The sequence below is a fragment of the Populus trichocarpa genome, chromosome 16 (genome assembly GCF_000002775.5).
Source record: "Populus trichocarpa isolate Nisqually-1 chromosome 16, P.trichocarpa_v4.1, whole genome shotgun sequence".
In the NCBI taxonomy this organism is placed as follows: domain Eukaryota; kingdom Viridiplantae; phylum Streptophyta; class Magnoliopsida; order Malpighiales; family Salicaceae; genus Populus; species Populus trichocarpa.
Window position 1 is genome coordinate 10,655,977 of NC_037300.2, and position 21,012 is coordinate 10,676,988.

The 21,012-nt window shown below is 30.5% G+C and overlaps 1 protein-coding gene across 1 annotated transcript; it reads left to right on the forward strand.

The window, feature by feature from the left end:
* The first annotated feature begins 10,154 nt into the window (after window positions 1–10,154).
* On the forward strand, window positions 10,155–16,275 carry LOC7486534 (probable proteasome inhibitor). The gene is made up of 9 exons (XM_002322895.4): window positions 10,155–10,456; window positions 10,600–10,771; window positions 10,849–11,007; window positions 11,359–11,445; window positions 14,365–14,442; window positions 14,543–14,571; window positions 14,661–14,724; window positions 14,818–14,895; window positions 15,997–16,275. Exons 1-9 carry the CDS (start codon window positions 10,279–10,281, stop codon window positions 16,067–16,069), a joined length of 918 nt encoding a protein of 305 aa, XP_002322931.1. The 5' UTR covers window positions 10,155–10,278; the 3' UTR covers window positions 16,070–16,275.
* The last annotated feature ends 4,737 nt before the right edge of the window (window positions 16,276–21,012 follow it).

Genomic DNA, 21,012 nt, shown 5'->3' on the forward strand with positions numbered 1-21,012 from the left:
TTCAACACTTTCAATAAAATAAACACTAATATTCTGAAGGATATGGTTTATAACAGTGAAAATGAACATATTTTTGTTTTAAATATACTTCATTTGAATCTCGGGTTGGAGTAATGAAATATCTCCATGTTACCAGTGCCAGGCGTTGTGGTTGTTGCTTGAAGTTAAATGTTTGTGAAGACCCTCGAATATACTTTCCAACTATTCAGACAGATCATCCAACTCATAAGAACGATATCAATTTTATCCCCTAACAAATTTTTGTATCCTTAAAAAACAACATTGAGAGTTAGAGGTTATTTTTAAGGTTTGCTCGTAGTCATTTGATTTTTAATTTAGAAAAGAAAATACACTAGATCATATATTATATTGACAAATCTAGATTAATTATGAGCTTTAACTTTCAATTTTTTTTTATCAATTGTTTCTTTTAAATTCTATTATATATACACACACAAGTATATATGAACTTTTCACTTATTGAGTATGTATACTCTTATTTTTTTTATTTAAATTTATATAATTTATTTGTGTGTTGGCACTTTTAGAAATTTATCAATTAACTTATTATAATTTTAAAATCAAATAAATGTCTAATCCAAACCCTATTTGACTAAAGAAAGGAATACATAACTTTAAATGGGTATTTTTTTTCTAACTCTAACACTGTTACGTTGAACTAAATCTATTTATTTTTTATTAAACCAAATATGAACATAGCTTACTAAAAACCAACAACATATAAAAAATAATCACAATTTTATTAAGTCTAATCATGCAATCAAAGTAAAATCCAAATAATTAAACTAAACTTCCAAACATCATTGTTGATATCTAAACAATCAACTAAAATGATAAATAACATTCATAACAACATCAAATATATATTCAAAACACTTTGAACTTGTTTCTCAAAATCATATATATCATTTTCAACAACTAAATCTGCCCTACCAGAACAATACATATTGCATTTAAGACTCTTAAATAATTATCACAAAAAAAAAAAAACTAAACATTCAAATGCTACAATGATTGAGAGAGAGGTGTGCTAATTGAGCTACATCATCCGGTCAAAATTTAAGGTATATCGTCTTCAATTGATGATGCTTTTTTATTTGGAATTTCTAACTTTTTTTTAGCTTCAGATCCTTGGTGTTTATAGCTCCTAATATTTGATTCGTATGTTCTTTCTTTTTCTTTCTTTTCCTCTATTGAAAAATACTTTTCTGGTATCTTTCTCTCAATTACTTCTAAAACTTCCTTTCCTTTCTTTTTTTCTCTCCTATTTTCTTCAGAAACACAATAAGCAAAAAATAAACCAAGAGGTTACAAGTGGATTTTGTTTTAGAATCTAGGTGGTTATGTTATGTCTCTCTCTTCTATAACATATTCCTGAAGGTTGTGGTATTTTCTTTTCCTTTTAAGTGAATCCTAACCAGAGAAAGCATCTTCAAAAAAGTAATTTTTATGAGTGTTTTTATTTTTTAATCAAGGCTAACTGGGTGGGGTATTCTATTGAAACTATCATGGAATTTGGGATGTCAACATGCCATTAATAGACTTGTATTATATAGAGAGGATGTAATTATATCATTAGAAATAAACCACACTTGATTTAAAGCTCTATAAATCCATGTTCATTTATTGAAAGATTGGTTCCCAATCAGCTTAGATCTATCAATGCAGAGGAAACTGATGAGGGACAAGATGTTTTTAATTTTATCAAGCCAAATAGGGTATAAATGTTTGATGTAGATGGCTAAAATTTATAGATGAAGTGTTTCTCAGTCTTTTGGTGCCAATTATATCCCACGAGTTTCTCAGAGTTGACATATTCATTCATTTGAAGATAACTTCTTAGTTAGCTTTTCGAGTGAAAGAAGAACAGTGACCAAACAATGTATCACCTGGTTTTTTTCATTGAATTTTGAATGAAACGTCACTTGTTACTAAACTTTAAAAATTAAAGTTTTTAATAACGATTTTTAAATTTTTCTATTTTGTCTTTGTACTTTTAATTTCAGGGTCTGTATCTTCGATTAACCCGAAAACTTCTTAATTTTTGCTTTTGCATCCTTGCAAATATTGATCAAAATCCTTTAATTTACATGTCTTTTCCAACTTAGTCCTCGGTTTTTAGATTATGCAATTTGACTTTCATTTGACCATTAAACTTTTTATTTGTCTCGATTTGGCCTCTGGTTTAATCAATTACAATCCCTAAATGTACGCGCCTATTGCTCCTTGGTCCTTGGTACTAACATTCTTCAATTGGATCCCTAACGAACCTTTAAACTTCAAATTTATTTCAATTAAGCCCCTGATTGCAACAATTAGACTTTCCAAAATTCAATTGGGTACATGATCTTTTAATTATTGCAAATTGACTTGAATTAGGTCTCCAAACTTAATTTTCCTTCATTTAAGTCTTTGATTAAATCAATTAAACCCATAAAATTTTAATTAAGTCCTTAAACTTAATTAATTCTTTCAATTTTGGCCAAATTGAATTGAAAAATTAATTTTACTTCAATTAAACTCTTTATAGGTCAATTAAACCCATTTAAAGTTTAATTAAGTCTTAGACTTATTAATTATTTTATTTTTTGCCAAATTGACTTGCAAACTTAATTGATTTAATTAAGTCAATTAAATCCATTAGAAGTTTAATTAAGTCCTTAAACTTAATTAATTCTTCTAATTATGATCAAATAGACTTTCAAACTTAATTTTCTTTCAATAAAGTCTTTTTCAACCTATCTGGTCAACAGTAGTCCAACCTGATTATTTTTCTGGCGTTTTGACTTGTTATGGCTCAAAAACTCATCTATTTGTGTCCCAAAGATATTTTTGGATTTTGAATTTATGATTTTTTGGATTATTTAAATATAAATAAAAAAGAAATATATAAAACAATTTTGGAGACCCAAAATTGGGCTATTACATTGAGTACAATAATTTTTTAATTTTTCTAATCAAATGCTTCTCTTAGATTTTGTCATTTATTTGTTGATATGATCCTTAATTTGACACCGAACATGTTGAGATATATGACAGTGTATGAACTTTTACTTTGGTTTTAATTGAGTATTTATATATTTAATTATTTTACTATTTAAATTTATGCAATGTATTTAAATCTTGATACTTCTAAAATTTTATCAATTAAATGATTTTTATTTTAAAAGCCAACAAGTGTTTACTCTCCATCAAGCCATATTTGCTTAAATAAAAATAAAATGTATTGTTTTTTATAGAACTTAATGTATATTATCGCAGGGGACACCTTAGTGAACTTAGTTTAAAAAAGAAAAAAGAAAATTGCCGCCTAGTTTTATGGACTATGAACTCTAATTGGTCTTTAAAGTTCTAGACAAGAGGTTGATAAAAAAAATATCATATATATCTTACCTAAGATAAGTTGCATTATGCTTGTTTTTTATGATAAAATGCATATTATGCTTTTTTATTTTTTCCTTAAAAAGTGAGATTTTTTCTTAATTTTTCAAAGTTTGTTTCGCTTGTAAAAGCATTAAATTCATGCTTTTAGGTGCTCTTCAATGATTTTGACATGTTCATGTCAAAAATTAAAAAATAAATGATGCATTTTCAATTAAAAAGCTCTTTTAAAAAGCATATTGTACCACATTACCAAACATACATTAAGACATAAATTTGGAACATGAGCCTAGCAACAAGGCTTAATCCTTATTTTTAAAATACAGACATTGGATCCTATAAGATGATAGTAAATGATAAATTGAGTTTCTAGTCTATTTTACTTGATTATGTCTAAAATAGACCTGAAAACCTTCACTCTCACTTAATAAATCATGTTGACCTAGCCCCAAATCCACTTAATTTTAAGGAGGAACATATCGCAAAACTTAAATATTCATAAAAAAATGACCAAATAACATTTACAAGAAAATGGTAAGAAAAAGGACCAATAATCTCTAGAAATTAGTACATATATAAACTTTTTAAAAAAAAACATAGCTTTGTTGTATAATAAATTTGTATTTGAGATATTATTATAAAAGTATTTAATATTTTTATCTCATAAAAATGATAAGAATAAGGACCAAATCTTACAGATAAGAAGTTGAAGGAGGATGAAATTGAAAAAAATTCTAATTTCATAAATTATTTCAAATAAAATAAATAACAATCAAAATAATAAAAACTAAATCTAATAGATAAAAAAGTTAAAAGAAGATGAAATAAAAAAATATATTATTTCATATATTATTTCAAATAAAAAAATGGTAATAAAAAGAACAGGGACTAAATTTGTTAGATAAAAAAATTTATTTAAGAAAAGAATAAGAGAAAAGTAAATAACAATAAAAAAAACGAAGACCAAATTTGATATAAAAATCAAATTAAATCAAATTTTAATGGATGAAATTGAAAAAAAAAACTTATAACAAAATATATATCAATCAAAAGACTAATGACCAAATTTGATATAATTAACAAATAAATAGTAGTCAGGTCTTTACCAAATTTGATAGCTCAAAACTAAGGATAGGCTTCGGTTTGTTCAGTCTGACACTATTTGTGTTCTTTGTCAGGAAGAAGAGGAAACTCATAGCCATCTTTTCTTTGCTTGCACTTGGACTTCCCTATTGTGGAGGATGGTGAAGACCTGGCTAAGAGTTCACAGGCATATGACAACCTTGAGTAGTGCCATTAGAGGCTTAAACTCTAGTAAGAACAACCTTGAAGCTAGAATGGGGAGAGTTTCCTTAGGCCTTCTGGTCTACTTAGTATGGGAAGAAAAAAACACGTGGATATTTGAATCAACTTGCAAGTGGATTGATCTTATTTTTCGCAAATTCCAAGTTATGTTTTACACAGTCCTGCATTTTCATGAAAGAAATCATCTTATTTTTAAAGCTAGTTGGCAGTGGCTGCCCATGTTTCTTTATGGTTGGGCTGGTTGTTGGGTTTTCTTCTGCCTAGTTCGAGGGTAGTGTTTTTGCTATTGTTTGTTGCTTCTTATGGTTTGTTATGCTTTTTCTAGGCCTCTGATGTATAGAGACATTGTTGTGATATGCTGTCATGTTTTGGAAGGTCATATGGTAATGTGTGTATATATTTTTCATCTTCATAGGGTTGTTAGTCTAACTATTATTGGTTTCTATTGTGCTGGGTTTTAGGTGGTCTATCCTCCCGGCATGACTTTCTTTTGTTAGGATGATTTGATGTTGCTGGTCCTTCTGGATTGACTATTGGAGCTTCAAAGGTTGTGTTATGGGTTGTGGTGCTCCAGTTGGAGCATGCATAGGTGTCCCTTCATCTTCTAGTTGTTTTGCTGATCTGTTGGGGTATCAGTTGCAGCTGCTACTTTTGTAGTCGGGCTTCTTTATGCTCAGCATAGTTCGTTGGCTGCTATATGCCCATGATTCTATAGTTTGTTGTTTGCTGCTGTGGATAATGCTTTTCTTTTGTCTTGTGATACTGTTTGGGTTAATTTTGACACCTGCAATCCTTGTTTGGTTTCTTCCTTAACCATTGTTGCTCACTAGGTTGTTAGGCTTTGCATGGCTAGTCATTGATGGGAGCATGTTCCCTCTTTGACTTTGTTTTTATTGTATATCATATTTTTGCTTTTCTTTCGCTGCTTCCCAGATAGTTCGCTAATGTATGTATGACTTGGTTGTTCGGTTTTGTTCTGATTGGGATTATGTTCCCTTTTTAGTTTTCATATATTTTGTACATGTATATGAACTTGTTGGTTAACCAACATGGTTACTTTTGATCTTAATACATTCTTACATTTTGATTAAAAAAAACAAAAAACAAGATATTTTTTAATTCCTTATAACTTCTGAAAAGTGTTTTCCGCTCAAAATAAAAAGAAAACACTTTCCTGGAAACCAAGCCAAAATTTCCTTAAACTGGAAAGTGTTTTCCATTAATCAATTTTTCTAATGGTAAATAAACACGATAAAGTTTGGAAAGTGATTTCCATGAAACAAACAGACCTATAATGACTAAAAATCCCTTATATAAAATATTACAAAGTTGCCAATGAATAAAAAAACTTAATTGTTACAAATTTTGCATTGAATAAAAGATCTCTAGTCATCTTCTTCCTTTTAACACCAAACCTAGTTGCCGCCTTCCCTTCCTTTTGATCCCACAATAGACACCATCAATATTAAAGTTTGCCCTTTTATTTGAGTCGTGTAGCACCATTTAATTATTGTAAAACAAAAATAATTTTTTTTTGCAATTATTTATTGACCCATTTCATGTCTTTATAGTTTGTACTCTATAGTTATTATTCTAGTATTAAGGAAACAAAAACACTTAAGGGGGGTGAATTCGATGTTTCAATAATAATAATAATAATTGCAATTAACTCAATTAAACACGATTAATACAATTAACCAACAATATAGTTAAAATACTTAAAGTAAAAAGTATAAGGATAGAAATTATAACCTCAGTTTTTTAAGTGGTTAGACAAACCTACATCCACACCTCATACATCAAACCGGTCTTAAGTATTGTATTATTTATTAAGCCAAGTCAAATATTACAATATCCTTCATGAATTCTTACCAAACCCTTTTTCACCACTTGAAGAAATATCATCCTCAAGATTTATCACCTTAGTGATGTACCTCACCAATAACCAAGAGTTTTCACTTAAACTCTTGAAAGATTATTATTTTTTGAAATGTAACAACACTTTATAAAAGAATAGATAATACAATTGATGCTTATATCTCTATAGCTTACTTAATAGCACTTAGAATGTATGAAGGTGTTTAAGTGTAGTAAGTATGAGAATTTATATTTTTATGCAAATATAAGTATGATATAAGATTGATGATTTGAAGTTGTTTTTTCTCTTAAAATAGTTCTTTTTTTTAGAAACATATATATAACTTGTCTAATTGCAGAATTATGTATAAAAATTGAAGATATATATATAATTTGAAGATTGAGATTTGAAGTATGATATAAGATTTAAAATGTATATATATATATATATATATATATATATTTCAAATCTTATAGTCCTTATTGTTCCTTTGAAAGCTCAAGTGATCAACCAAATCAAATTGGTCAAGTTAATCGATCGACCGATTCCTGTAAATTCTCAAGTTTTCATTATATATGAATAAGCAATCAATTAGTTCATTTAGTATCATCAAATGGTTGATCAGTTCATGTAGAATTCTAGATTTATCAGTTTTAATCCTAGTGAATTCTTAGACCCGTTTTATCAATTCTTTTTAAATGCATGTAAAGTGAAGTGTGTGCATTCATTTTAATTTGTGTTATCAAGTATAATATACAAATTTACATTTAAGCACTAAAATGAACACTTAAAAACTAAGTCTTCACTTGTTTTGTATCCTAGACTTGTTGATTAATTTCTTCTTTCAATACCTCATATTTGTTGATGTGATCTTCATATAAACTTGTTTAAACTTAATTTCATCTAAGCATATCATTAATCCATTTCTATTTAATTATTATCATCAAAATACATAAATATTAATATGTAACCCAAAAGTCAATAATTTCTCCCTTTTACATTATGTCAATTAATATGTGTGTGTGTGTGTACTAATCTCCCACTATATTTTGCAATGTAATCTCTTAGAGACTTCAATTAAAAATAATCTATAAATATAAATTTCTCTAATCCTTAATCATGTTTTATATCTATTCTTCAATTCTCTCATAATCTCCCTAAATCTCTCCCCTTTATCATCAACGAAAAGTAAATAGGGAAAATATAACAATCATAGAGAAATAAGACATAAAACCATTGCAGAATGTTCAAAAGATAATATTCATTATGAAGTGAAAAGTATTAAAAACATAAAAAATAAATAAAAATATGTAAACATTAAATGATTATGGTACAGTCTTCTAAGGTGGTGGATAGCGAGAGAGCAAGCTAGCCATCATATCCTTGATATCGCACACATTCTTTCAAATATGATGCACCTTGCCCTTAATATGCTCTAGTCGACCTTCCATCCTTTATTGCCAAGAGCTTGTACCAACATCTTCTAAAGAGGAAGTTATAGGTGGTGTCTCAAACATATCTGCAAACTCAACATCACCACCGACTTTATGCTCTTCTCCCTCATCATGCTCTTCTTCAGCATGAGCACCAATATGGTCTTTAAAAGACATCCAAGTACTATCATTAGTCAAGACATACATCATCTTATTAAGTATCCTAGTGTCTATTTCCATTGCCTTTGAGTACAGATTCTTGTCTGTATCCGTGAGCAAGCTATCAAAATACTAAAAAATAATAGTCAAGCACTAACCATATGATAAAAAAATTTGTTTGTGATCATGAGCCATAATGATATTCTTTATCATAATATAAAGAAGATTAATACGACATCCTCTAATATTACAGTCTATCAAGCATATATCCATAAAAGTGACCTCATCATGATGCTCTTTTTTGGGTAGAATATTATGTGCTATTATGCGGTAAAAAATCCTAAGATATAAAAGCAAATTATGGCTCTTAATCTTAGCACCTGGTGTGAAATCTAATCGATTAGTATATTGTGCTACGACCTTATCATACATAAAATCTCCAATGGTTGGTATGATTTTAACTTTAAAAAGCCTAGGACCTTCATTGCTTATTGCCAAAATATTTCATAGAGTATCACAATCAAATTCAATTAACTTATTTTGCAAATGACTTACTATTCCAGGCTCGATATTGATTTGCATATTTACGAAAAACATTTAATAAGCTTAGGATAGGTGAGATTCTTCAAATGAAAAAGATTTTTATATAATCAAATTGTATTTATCCTATAATCACTTAGCATGCTTCTTAAACCTTTTTCGACGGCTATAGACCGATTAGCAAAACAAATCATATACTTCTCTATATTATCACTGAGAGGGATATTAAGATCATTTACCTTTTTTCTCCTTGATTCTAAATCTTTAGTATGTCTTTTAGGCACTATGCAACTTTAATCTCCAAGAAAGTAACTCCAATTGAGCTTAATATTGGACAATCCCTTTTATACTGTCGAGCAACTAACTGGTCGGTTGCCTTAAATTAGTCAAACCAATTGGTCGATTTAACTTAAACATTGAAATTTCCAAAATTTCTCTTTTGATCCTTCTTATACACTTATAAAGGATCCTTTTGATGCAAATTTTTTTGTTAAAAACTAAAAGAAATCAGGAGATCAAAAATTAAAAATTTAGGTAGTAGCGAAAGGTTTCGTCCTTTGTCTCAATCAGGTGGCCAGTTGTTTCAGATGTATGAATTAGTTAACCCGTTCACACGAAAACCATATTTTTCCAGTTTTGATCAAATCAAATGTTTTTTTAGACTAACATGTACCATTTTATCCAACTTGTTGTCTTAAAATCTAAACCCTCTATTTCATCTAGTGGTTAATTCTCTATTCTTGTGTTTCAACCAGTCGGCCAGTGGAAGTGGTATGAAGAACTGGTTGACCAGTTCATCCCAGATTTGTACGTATACTCTATGTTCACAAGAAAAAAAGTTATGTTTTTTCAATGTGGGATTTAAAGCCTTTTAGTATAAATACTCTATGTTCCCAAGAAAAAAAAGTTATTTTTTTAATGTGGGATTTGAAACCCTTACGTATGTATATATACTCTATGTTCACAACAAAAAAGTTATGTTTTTTCAATGTGAGATAAAAAACTTTTTAATTTAAATATTTCAACTTAAAAGGATAACATAACATCTTTTCAATATGAGATTTGAAGTCCTTTAGTATATATATTCTATGCTCACAAGAAAAAAAATCATTTTTTTTTCAATGTGGGATAAAATTTTTTTTTGGTTTAAATACTTCAACTTAAAAGCATAACAATAATCTTTTCAATGTGAGATAAAAAACTTTTTAAAATATTCTTTTAAACTTATTTATTTATAACATGTATAGTCTATATTCATATGAATTTTTTTTTAATTTTTTTATATAAAATATTAAAATTTTAAATATTTTTTAAAATTTTTTCAAGTTAATACAGGTTAATTTATGAAACCTGGGATTCGATGTCTTGGCCGAATCAACCCCCACGGGTTCGATAACTATGCGTACATCTATAAAAGTTGGCTTGTCCTCAAAGCCAACTCGACACGCGCGCCCACCGCCCGGTATATAATCGCGAAACCTCTATCTGTATCTTGAAAATTCCCTCCCTCCCTCCCTCCCTCTTTCTCTCTACAACAGAACCAATACGTCGATCTTTTGGTCTTCCAGTCTTAAGACAACAATGGCGAACGAGAAATCGGTGATGGCTGTGATTAGAGCAGCGAGGCCTTCCTTTAAAAACAAGCACGACAAGGTCGCTTTCGCTGTTCACGCCGCTTTCCTCGCAAGTGGCTACGCTCTCACCGCCACTGGTCTTGCCGCCTTCTCCGAATCTGCTGCCCTCTCTGCTCCGTCAACTAGTAAGCTCTCAATTTTTTTTTCTTTGACTTGTTTAATTGCTATTAACAAAACGAAAAACTAATATATATATATATATATATATATATATATATATATATATATATATATTCTGTGTAATTTTTACCCTCTGCCTCTGTTATAGATGAGGTAGGAACTGAAAATTGGAATGAGGTAGATGGAGAATATGCATTCGTGTATGTAAATCCTGATAAAGAAGGAAAGAGGGTGATACTGAAGTGTTTGGCTTTGAATGGGAAATTGGCGGTTAGTGCCATATCTGATGGGATTTCGGAGCCGGTCAATCTCGAAATCGAGTAGGGTTTTCTTTTAGTTTTTATTTATTTATTTTGGTATTCTAGGGTTAGGGTTCTGAATTTGATTACTGTTGCAGTGTTGGGGATTATGTTGCGGAGAGTGAAGGTACAAATTACTCGGAGCAGTATAGGAACTTGGACAAGATTTATAAGAAACTGGATGAAGAAATTTTGTCTAAATTGGATGGCTCTTCTACTTCTTCTTTGAAAGCGAGTTCATCAGGCAACCGTAATGGGTAATTGAGCTCTCTTATTCTGTTTAAGGATGTATATTTGTGCAATTCATTGCCTTTAACAAACTATGATGCTTGTTGCTGTTGTTTTAATTTGACTGCTTAGCCTTTTTCCCTTTTACATGCCACACTCTCCTTGTACTTTAGCTTCGTTTGGTTGGAATTTCAAATGTTCTGCTGCAGAATTTATAATTTATTGTTCTCAATCTTAGCATTTAAATATTTACTTTGACTGCATTAATTCTATTTCTTAGTTGTTACCTCATATTCTAAAACATCTCTATGATAAAATTCTTCATAAGGGTAGCCATCTATTGACTTGGCTTTTCTGTATTGATTTGCCGTGTTTTGTAGGCGAGAAGCAAGGCAGGGATCAAGACAGAATAATGAAACTGGTGTTGGATTTTCTGAACCTGCTAGCCCTCAAATTCCTCTTCCGGGGTATGTTATTCTTTTCATCACTGTACCTTTCTCATATTGGGTTACATATTATATCTGTGATATTTTCATTCCCATAGGGAACTGCTGCTCATATGATCTTAAATTTTGTTTGCTACTTTCATTTGCTATGATATATTAGATCACTACTGTCCTTACGAACTTTGATTTTTCTTGTGGCTTACATTTGTTATGATATAATGCAAGAGCTTGTATCATTCAAGTAATCTCCTCATATGCATGAGAAACCTTGTCCTTAAAGTTGATGCTTTATGGCAATGAATTAGTTGTATAAAGAGGGGGAAAGTTGCTGTTAGCTTTCTATTCCATGTGCTGGATTATAGAAACCTGCTAATACTACTACAAATATCACTGGCTTGTTTCTGCTATGAGCTTTGAAAAAAAGAAGACATGTTTGTTGCAAGAAAAGTATCTGGTTGTTGTAGAAAGTGCTTAAGACGTTACAAATGACAAAAAAGTTATTTATTACAGTAAAAATATAGTAATATGAATGTTGTATATTGCCCAAAGGTTTGAGGTCAATTTCACCCATTTTTAGCTTTTGATTTTCTCTATTAACCTTTTGAAGTTTCACAAATGTTATAATAGGAGGTTTTTGAAGCCATTTTTAAGAATTAAGGTTAAGTCGATGGAAAATAAGTGAGATCCATGTGTACCTAGAATAGTTAGAAACAGCTATTATAATGGATCAAGTTAATTATTTCGCTTATGAAATTATGGGGAAGATAATATAGCTAAAAATACCATCTGAAATTGCTTTTTCCTTTTGAAAGCACCATTAGAGAGTGCGTGATTCTTGTTATCAAACACTATTTGGTGGTGTGGTCCTTGGTGGTGTGGTGGGGACCAAGACCTGAACTCATCTTGCATTCTTGTTTCAAATTGCATTAAGAGGTCATCATAGGCAAGGCCCAAGTTGAATGTTTCCTTCGGTTACCAATGTTACCACGTCCACAACACCAGCCATTTTTATTTTTATTTTTTTTAATAAAAAACAAGAAGAAAGCTAACCATACTTATAAATACATCATTTTCTGGAGCATCTAATGGAGTACATATTATTAATTTGGGTAGTGATAGTCTCTTCCTTGTTTTCATCTCTTTTCTCAACATGACTTCCTAGTGAGGGAATTCAGTATGATAAGAAGGAACTCTATTTATTTAGTAAATATAGTCTTGCAGTTATTTGGTAAGTTATAAAGTATTGTTGTTGTTAAAATATTATTTTTTTACTGGATTTATGTTTACTATTTAGTTTAGATAACTACTAGATCTTTGGCCAGCGCTATGCTGTGGATCAAATCAATTTTTTTTTAAACATAAAAAAATAGCTAGGTGTTACTAATGTTTTTTCTAGTAGAAAGAAATTTTCAATCATGTGAGGATTATACAATGTGACCTGATTGACTTTACGGGTACAAAGACAACTCGGACAACTGGTAAAAACATAGTTTGACTCAAAATAAATATTCAAAATGATATTTTTTTTTATAAATATTTAGATGAAAATATATTTGATTGATTCGGGTTAATCCAAGTTAATCTGCAATCTACATGTTGGGTCTGGGACCTGATAGAAAGCAAATTAAAAGAAATTATGAAGCTCAATTTTCAATAAACTCAATATTGAAGGATGAAATTGAAAAAAAAAACCAATTAAAAAAAGAAAAAAAAAACCTGAGTCAACCCGCTATACTCTCAACCTAGGTCATGAGACTAGAATAACCCAATAGAAAACAAATTGAAACAAATTATGAAGTTTAATCCCTAATAAATCTAATGTTGAAGGATGTAATTGAAATTGAAAAATTGATTACAAAAATGACAATATACAACTTGAGTCAACTCGGGTTAATTTGCCAAACTCGTAACCCGAGTAATAAGATGAGAATAACCTCATATAAAGCAGAACAAAACAAATAACAACCTTAATTCTCATTCAACCCAATGTTGAATGATGAAATTGAGAAAAAAGGTCAATTAGAAAAAGAAAATAAAACTCTAGTCATCCGATCAAATCCACAGTTCGAGTCATGAGATTGAGATAACCTCATAAAAACTAAATTGAAAAAAATTATGAAGCTCAATCCCTAATAAATTTATATGAAATTGAAATTGAAAAAAAAAAAATCTCTCTTAGTTTTTAATTAATGGTTTCTTGGTGTCTATATGAACAAATTTTCTATGTATTGAATACATTTTATGATGAATTAAGATTGTTGTTAAAAATTGGTTATTCTATATTTTTCTAACCATTCCCCTCCTTTCGGGGACTTTGCTTAATTAGATTTTAATTTGCTCATACAATGTTTGAATACAGGAATTATAATTTTAGGAGCAAAGTTAATGCCACAAAATTCATGAAAAACTTTAATTGCTATATGTATTCAAGATTGTTTGCTCTGTTGTTGTTGCTGTATTTGTATTCATCACATGACTATATAAAGCCAATATTTATCGATGCTGTGCATGATTCTTGATCTTGTAATATGTTAAAGAAATTATGTTTATTTAATTGTCATAGGGTCAATTTTCTTGTCAAAATTTTCAATCCTTATGTGGTAGTTCAGTACTGCTAGGCTCAGCCCTTTCGCTCACCGATTCACTCATGTATGCCTACAATTGTTTGTCCCACAAACCCAAGAGGTTACCCGCTCTTTCAATGTTGTAAACAAGAGAAATACACAAATGAATATGAACAGAAATAAGCACACAAGTTATTACAGGAATTAATCCCAGCTAACTTAAAAGGATATACACAAGTCTGTCTGCGTGTGTGCTATGCACAATGTTCTGCCCTCCAGAACTTGCATTCCCTACATCCTGCTGGAGTGCAGTCAGTTTCATTCAGTTCCCTGCTATTATGAGGGTTCACTTTCTGTTTTCTGATTTGCTTTTCAGATATGTAGTTCCTCCAGTTCCTGTAAATCCAATGAGCGATCTTTATCCTGGAGCTGGAGCTGGAATGTATCCAACAGGGTATGCATCTTAAAATAGCTGTTTGTATTCACTAATTGGTATTTGTCTCACCATTTTAGTTCTCAATTTTAATGATATATTTTGTTGAACTGTTTTTCAGGGCTGGCAGAGGTGGGGGCATGCTTATAGGTTTGTACTTTTTAATTGCAATTAATGAAGCAATAAACAGGCATGTTTCATTTATTTCGGCATTGCTTATTTTTACCATGTGCTTGCAGGGCCTGATGATCCTAGCTGGTCTGGTTTATTTGGTGATGACCCTGGTTTCCTTGGGAGACAACCGTGAGATCTCCCTCTCTCCCTCTCCATCTCCCTCACTTTGCTATAATATGGTATCATCAACAGAACTAATAGTGTGTGAATTTATGAACGCAGTGGCGTTCCTCCAGGTGCTCGGTTTGATCCCTTTGGCCCTCCTGGGGTACCTGGTTTTGAGCCCAATCGATTTACCAGGTACATTGATTGTTTTACATCTGCCAAAGCCCATTTGGGATTTACTTTCTTAATCTTTGTTAAGAAAAACAAAACAGTCTGTAACATTATTTGATTAAAACTGAATTACTGCAGTAAATCAAGACCATTCAGTTAAATTGGATTTCTTTTACATCATGTGGTTGGGTGTGGTTTAAAAAAAACCCAGTTTTGGTTTTGTTCTGAACAGTAAGGACCTTGCTCACAATGTGTTTGGTACAGACCAAAGTAATGTGTTTCTGTTGTCTTGGTGAGCTGTTGCATGCCAAGATCTTCTTTTGAACTTTTCCTTGCAAACTTGATGTTAAGCTCTTGGTTCCCAAATTACTGATTCTGCTTTCATTTTGAATTTTTGTCTAAAAAACTCTGTACTTTTAAGTTTACCAAAGCACTGATATTGTATGATGTAGTTCTTTCTGAGGATTTAGCATACTTTGACTCGTATCTTTCCTTCTTTTAAAGAGCTTGATTCATGGATCATAGTTGTCTCCATGCGCTAGTTTGTGTATGAAGAGTCATATTGGCATTTTAATATAGACTCTATGTGGTCCAAATCATCTCGTACAAAAAAACAAATGTTGGAGCCAGCCTTAGCTTGGTATTAAGATTAGTGGAATTGTAAGGGTGGCTGTTCCATAAGTATGATACCTGATTTGTTCAAAAACCAGAATGAGGAATTTATATGAGTGGGGAGGGGTGGTGGAGGAGGGGCATTTTGTCACATTTGCATGTGATTTGGTGATAATAATAAATAAATAGATAAAGATAATAAAGAATTGAACGAAAATTAGTTGCTTGGTTTGAAAGAAAACAAGCAGATATTAGCTTCAGGCATTTGTCTATATTAAGAAAACATGCAGAGATAGAACATCAGAAGTTGCACATAATTTTCTATGAACTTATAACCATACCCAAATAACCTATATTCTAGATTTGTCTGGTCTTCATTATGGTTGGCCCAAGTTTTTGGTTTCTTATGCCTACAAATAGATTTCGTGTGCATATGCATCTGGAATGTATTCAAGGTTTATGTTCAGACATTAGCTCCAGGCATCTAATTTTTCTGCTCTATTTGTCTTGCAGAGGCCCACGAAGGCCTGGGAGCAATATTCATCCAGACCTTTCACCAATGGGGAGGGATCCTGATTTTATTTAGGCATGTCCTGGCTGTCTTATTATCTTTCCTGTCCCATTTCTTTTTTGGTTTGTGTGGATGTGATAAATGGTAAAAAAAAAGGTAGTTATAAAAGATATGCTCCTTGCGGATAGGGTTTCCTTCCAACTTTTCTGTTTCTATGCATGGAACAAAGGACATTTTGTATATTACTAAGTGAGATTTTGGCATGTACATTTGTCCTTTCAGTGGTGATTCCTTGTATTTATTTATTTCGTCAAACTAGTTAGTAAAACTTTGCCATTGAAATGAGCCAGAATATCTAGTATTCTTCCCTGTTCTCAACAACTGTGCTTGACCTTGTAGCACGTTCCACCATGTAAAGACTGATGACAATTTAGCTTGCCCTTTGTCCGTGGTTAATGATTGATTGATTTGGAACCAAATATGCCTTAAGAAATAATTGGGAGGAGAATTTTGAAGGTTGTAATCTAGTCGGATTTGCGTTGGTCAATATATAGGTAACATGCTTGTCTTCTGCACCTGGATGCCAAATCATCTTTTTAGGACTTGAGTGGAAGTTCTTGTATAATGCTTGTGATTTTCTGCGTTATATTCTGGTGTACTGATTGTGAGGCGAAATCACTAATTAAAAGAGAGTTTATTAACAGGGTAAATGTAAATGGTGGCTTATTTACGTAAAGTGACTTTGACTTTAGGAGGTTTACTTCGATACGATTGTCTATTTATGGCAGTTCTTGAAAATAAGTTCAACTCTTTTTTTTATTATTATTATTGTTTTTCTAATTAAGTCGTAGTCTTTTAATTTTTAACTATTGAATTTAAATTTGTGTTATTTTAGAGCTAAGCTTGAATAGCATTTTTATTCGCCAAACTTCCTCAACTATCGAAAGCATTTCAGATTTTCAGTGCATAAAATGGCTCAAAACAAAGCCAAGGGATTTGTTGTTTGCTTCTAAAGCAAAACAGATCTTTAATTATGTATGCTTTAGAACGAAAATTAACAGTGTTAGGCTGCTGTGCTTTGGAAAGTACTCTCGTGCATCAGGTCAAGATGATTCATTCAGGTTACGAATCAGGCTAGATTTTAAGAGTTCATCTAGTATGATTTGGTAACACAACTCATCTAGTCATAACTCAATTTGAATATTTTTTTTATAAAAAAACTAAAGCATTGATTTATTTTTTATATAAAAAATGTTGGAATAATAATGTATTGGAGTAACTCAGATTGAACAAGGTTAACCGGTCGAATTCATGAAACTGAGTTTAATAACAATTTTTTTCAGAATTTATTTTATTTAATCAAATAATTATAAAAATAGATATTTATAGGAAATACAATGAAAAACTTATTGAGTCAGCTTAAAGTTTATTTCTTTATCAATGCATCTTTTGATTGTTTGGATGAAGGCATGCTTTTTTTTTTAATTGTAAGCATTGTGTTTTGAATAAGAACATATCATGATTTAAAAAGCTAGTTTTAAAAAAATTAAGCCAATTTCTCAATATTTTGTATGTGATTGAAGAAAAAAAAAACTAATAAATGTGATAAAACAATGTAAACATTTCATCAAAAAATTAAAAAAAATAATTTATTTTGATTAAATATTCATGAGCAATCATTTTTTTTATTGCATATTGGGTACACAATAATAGAACAAAATTGTTAACACTCCAATAAAAACCTACACTATTATATACGAACCATGGAAAAATATAACAGTAATTTTAATATCATATTCACATTTTTTTCATAGTGCATAAAAAGACATCAACGACACTTCTCTCGTCAAAAGGAGCACATTGACACTAAATTTAATTTTTTTCTCATGAAATGTGGGCAAAGGATCACTTTTTTCTCTTTTTCGTCATTTCTCGGCGACTCTCTCCTCTCTTAAATTCATGGATTGAAATATGAACACAATAAAGTTTTTGATCAAAACATAAAAGGTCTAAACTAAAGGATCAAAAATGAAATTGAAAAAAATTCCATAGGCAATTTTCTTAAAAAAAAATTGGATGAATAGTACCCAAAAAGAAAAAACTCTTTTTTACCCATCATCAATTTTGATCCTTGAATTTTTATTTTTTAATTTTTATTTTTTCATAAGCAATAAAACTATATTTTTTCATTCAAAATCAAGCATCAATCCAATGCCGAGATTGTTTTTTGACACCATGATAATCCGATAGAAAACAATTCAAAAAAAAATTATTAAGTTCAATCCTAAGTCAATGAAATGTGGAAGAATAAAATTGAAAAAAAAAGATCGATGATTATAACAGTAAAATATTAAAAAAAAACTATTGAAATCCACAATATTTTATGAAGTGGTGAACAATGAATTCACCACCACTTTTAGGATTCTTTTAATTATGAATAAATTTTAAAATACATCCAACCAATTACCACAAGTTATTGAATGGATTTATGGGTGAATAAATTTATACAACCAAGTTATTGAATGAATGACGACTCAATGGAATGCGTTAACTTTTAAAAGGGCTAATGTAAGATTTTATTAAAAATAAGGATTTGTTTTTCTCAAAATTAGCACTATTTAAAAAAAATAGCAAAATAACATAGTTTACAAAAGTTTTGGTAAAATAATACAGTTTGTTACAAGTGGCAATTGGGAAATGTGACATCTTAAGATGTCGCTAATGGAAAGTGTGATATTTCAAAGAAATTCTTATATGGACTCGCACAAATTAAAAGAAGGAGAGAGAAGAGAGAAAAATTAAGAAAAAAAGAAAGAAAAAGACCCCAAAAGCATACCAAAACTCTGATTACAACATTACCAGTATCATTAAAAAAATCTTTATGAGATGAATCTAACGACAACAAGAAAGACCACAAATAGTTACGAAAGTCAGTTGCATTCTCCATTCAAAAGCAAGTGAGAAATTACAATGAGTAGAAAGGAAAGACAAAACGAAAGAAAGAAAAAGACCTCGAAGGTACATCGAAGCTCTGATTATGACACCACTAGTACCATCAGAAAGATCTCAATAAAATAAATTCAACAATACCAAAAAAAATCATTAACGATGATCAGAGTGGGCCACACTCTCTAGGTGGATCCTTTGCCTTTTCATAGTACGTGTGACCCACTTCAGTTATAGTTGGTAGCCTTCGTTGTAATGATTTTATGGTATAGGAGTATAATAAAACTAATGATCGTTTTTAGACATAGTTGGCCAAAATAGCCATAAAAGGGGGAAGGATATTGATATAAAATATATTTGTAATTATAATGTAAATGTGTTTTTGAAACTAATTGTGTTAAGTTGATGATGAAACATAAATAAAAAGTTTTTTGGAAAAGGTAACCATAAGCAATTTTAATGGCCATTCGACCAAGGTAGAAAAAAATAAGGGATTAGGTATGTTAGCTTGGTTTGCCATGGTATGAAACTTGAATATAGATGTATAAATTTACACACACACACACAAGAACACATATCTAATTAGCAAAATTTTTTGTGTAAAACGTTTTACTATTTAATTTTATAATATTAAAAATATCTTTCAATCTGATTGGTTGATTAAGATGAAATCTTAATGAGGAGTCTGCATATCTATTGTTCTATCTTGAATTAAAATTTTAAGTCAATCAGAGTTCAATAAGATCTTAAGAGGGTACTGATGGTCAGATAAAAATACAGAAAATGACACATGAACTAAGTACTAGAATTTTTGTAAATAAATACAAACACCCCCTCACTCTTTATGTACTACCAGAATATTGAGTAACGAAGGCTAGAGAGAAAAGAAAACAGGGTTGGCGCTCTGGAAGCCATATCTCCACTGTTCACCATCGGATTAAACTAAGTTTTAGATATGTTGTGCACATCATTACCCTCTATAATTGTACTTGAGGGATTGGGAGTATCAACATTCATTTGAGAGATATGATAGGCGAGTATTTTTTATAAAACCCACACCGACTTAATCACGGTCACCAGCTTGTTTTGGCTCTTTCTATCATTGGATTCGCTTGAAATTTGCATGAGGAGGTTCCCCTAAGTGTATTCTTCCTTCTAGTTGGTGGAGATTGTAAACAAACATCCTAGCAAAAACTTGTTCTTCTTAAATAGTAACTTGTCATTTTCCAAGTTAGTTTGGAGCTTTGCCTATATTTGGTCATTTAATCGTTGGATGGAATTGAATTTCGGATAAGTTGTGTATGATATGATGGTGCACAACTTCATCGTTGGGATTGTGCTGGCTTTGAGTGTACACTGAGTTATAGCTATTTGAATATACTATTCCTAGACTCACTAATTCACTATTTCAACTTGTTGAGTCATTGTTCCAACTCGTTGAGTCATTGTTCCAACTCAGTTACTATTACAATTCGATTTGCTGGTTCATTATTCCAAGTCAGTGGATGATATGAAATTTAAAAAGGGTTTAAACAAAATTGAACACTTATTGGGTATATCTTGCTCTAAGTATTGTAGGTTGATAAGTATGTTAAATAATGCGTAAAGTGAGATATTTAATCGACAAAAAATTTAAAATAGGCAAAAGCTTACATGGAAAAAATTATGAATATGGTAAAAGGAAAGATTAACTTGAAAAGGGTAGTATGGACTATATCGAACTTGGCTTGAATTGTTATGTAGAATTCATCAACGAAAAATTAAGTCATTTGAACATCTAAAATCATCGATGAAAAACCGAGTCATTTAGACTTTGAAAATTATCAATGAAAAATAGAGTCATTCAGACATTAAATGTCATTGTAAGAAGATGCTAATATAAATGAATTGAAATGATAAACAAAAATAGTATATTCATGAACTGTTTATGAAAGTATTTGATAATGTGAATTAGTAAATGTGATTAATGGACTAGAAATGTTTGAATATTGATTCCGAATGTTTTATTGAATTGTAGGAGAAGCGTTTGGAGTTAGACTTGACTTCTTAAGAATGTGTATAATAGGATTTCA

Bases quoted from the DNA above. Each gene is read 5' to 3' on its own strand.
- LOC7486534 (XM_002322895.4), top strand. From the start codon at position 10,279: ATGGCGAACGAGAAATCGGTGATGGCTGTGATTAGAGCAGCGAGGCCT. The intron at 10,772-10,848 runs GTAGGGTTTTCT...TTACTGTTGCAG, and splicing joins CCGGTCAATCTCGAAATCGA to TGTTGGGGATTATGTTGCGG. The intron at 14,572-14,660 runs GTTTGTACTTTT...ATGTGCTTGCAG, and splicing joins AGGTGGGGGCATGCTTATAG to GGCCTGATGATCCTAGCTGG.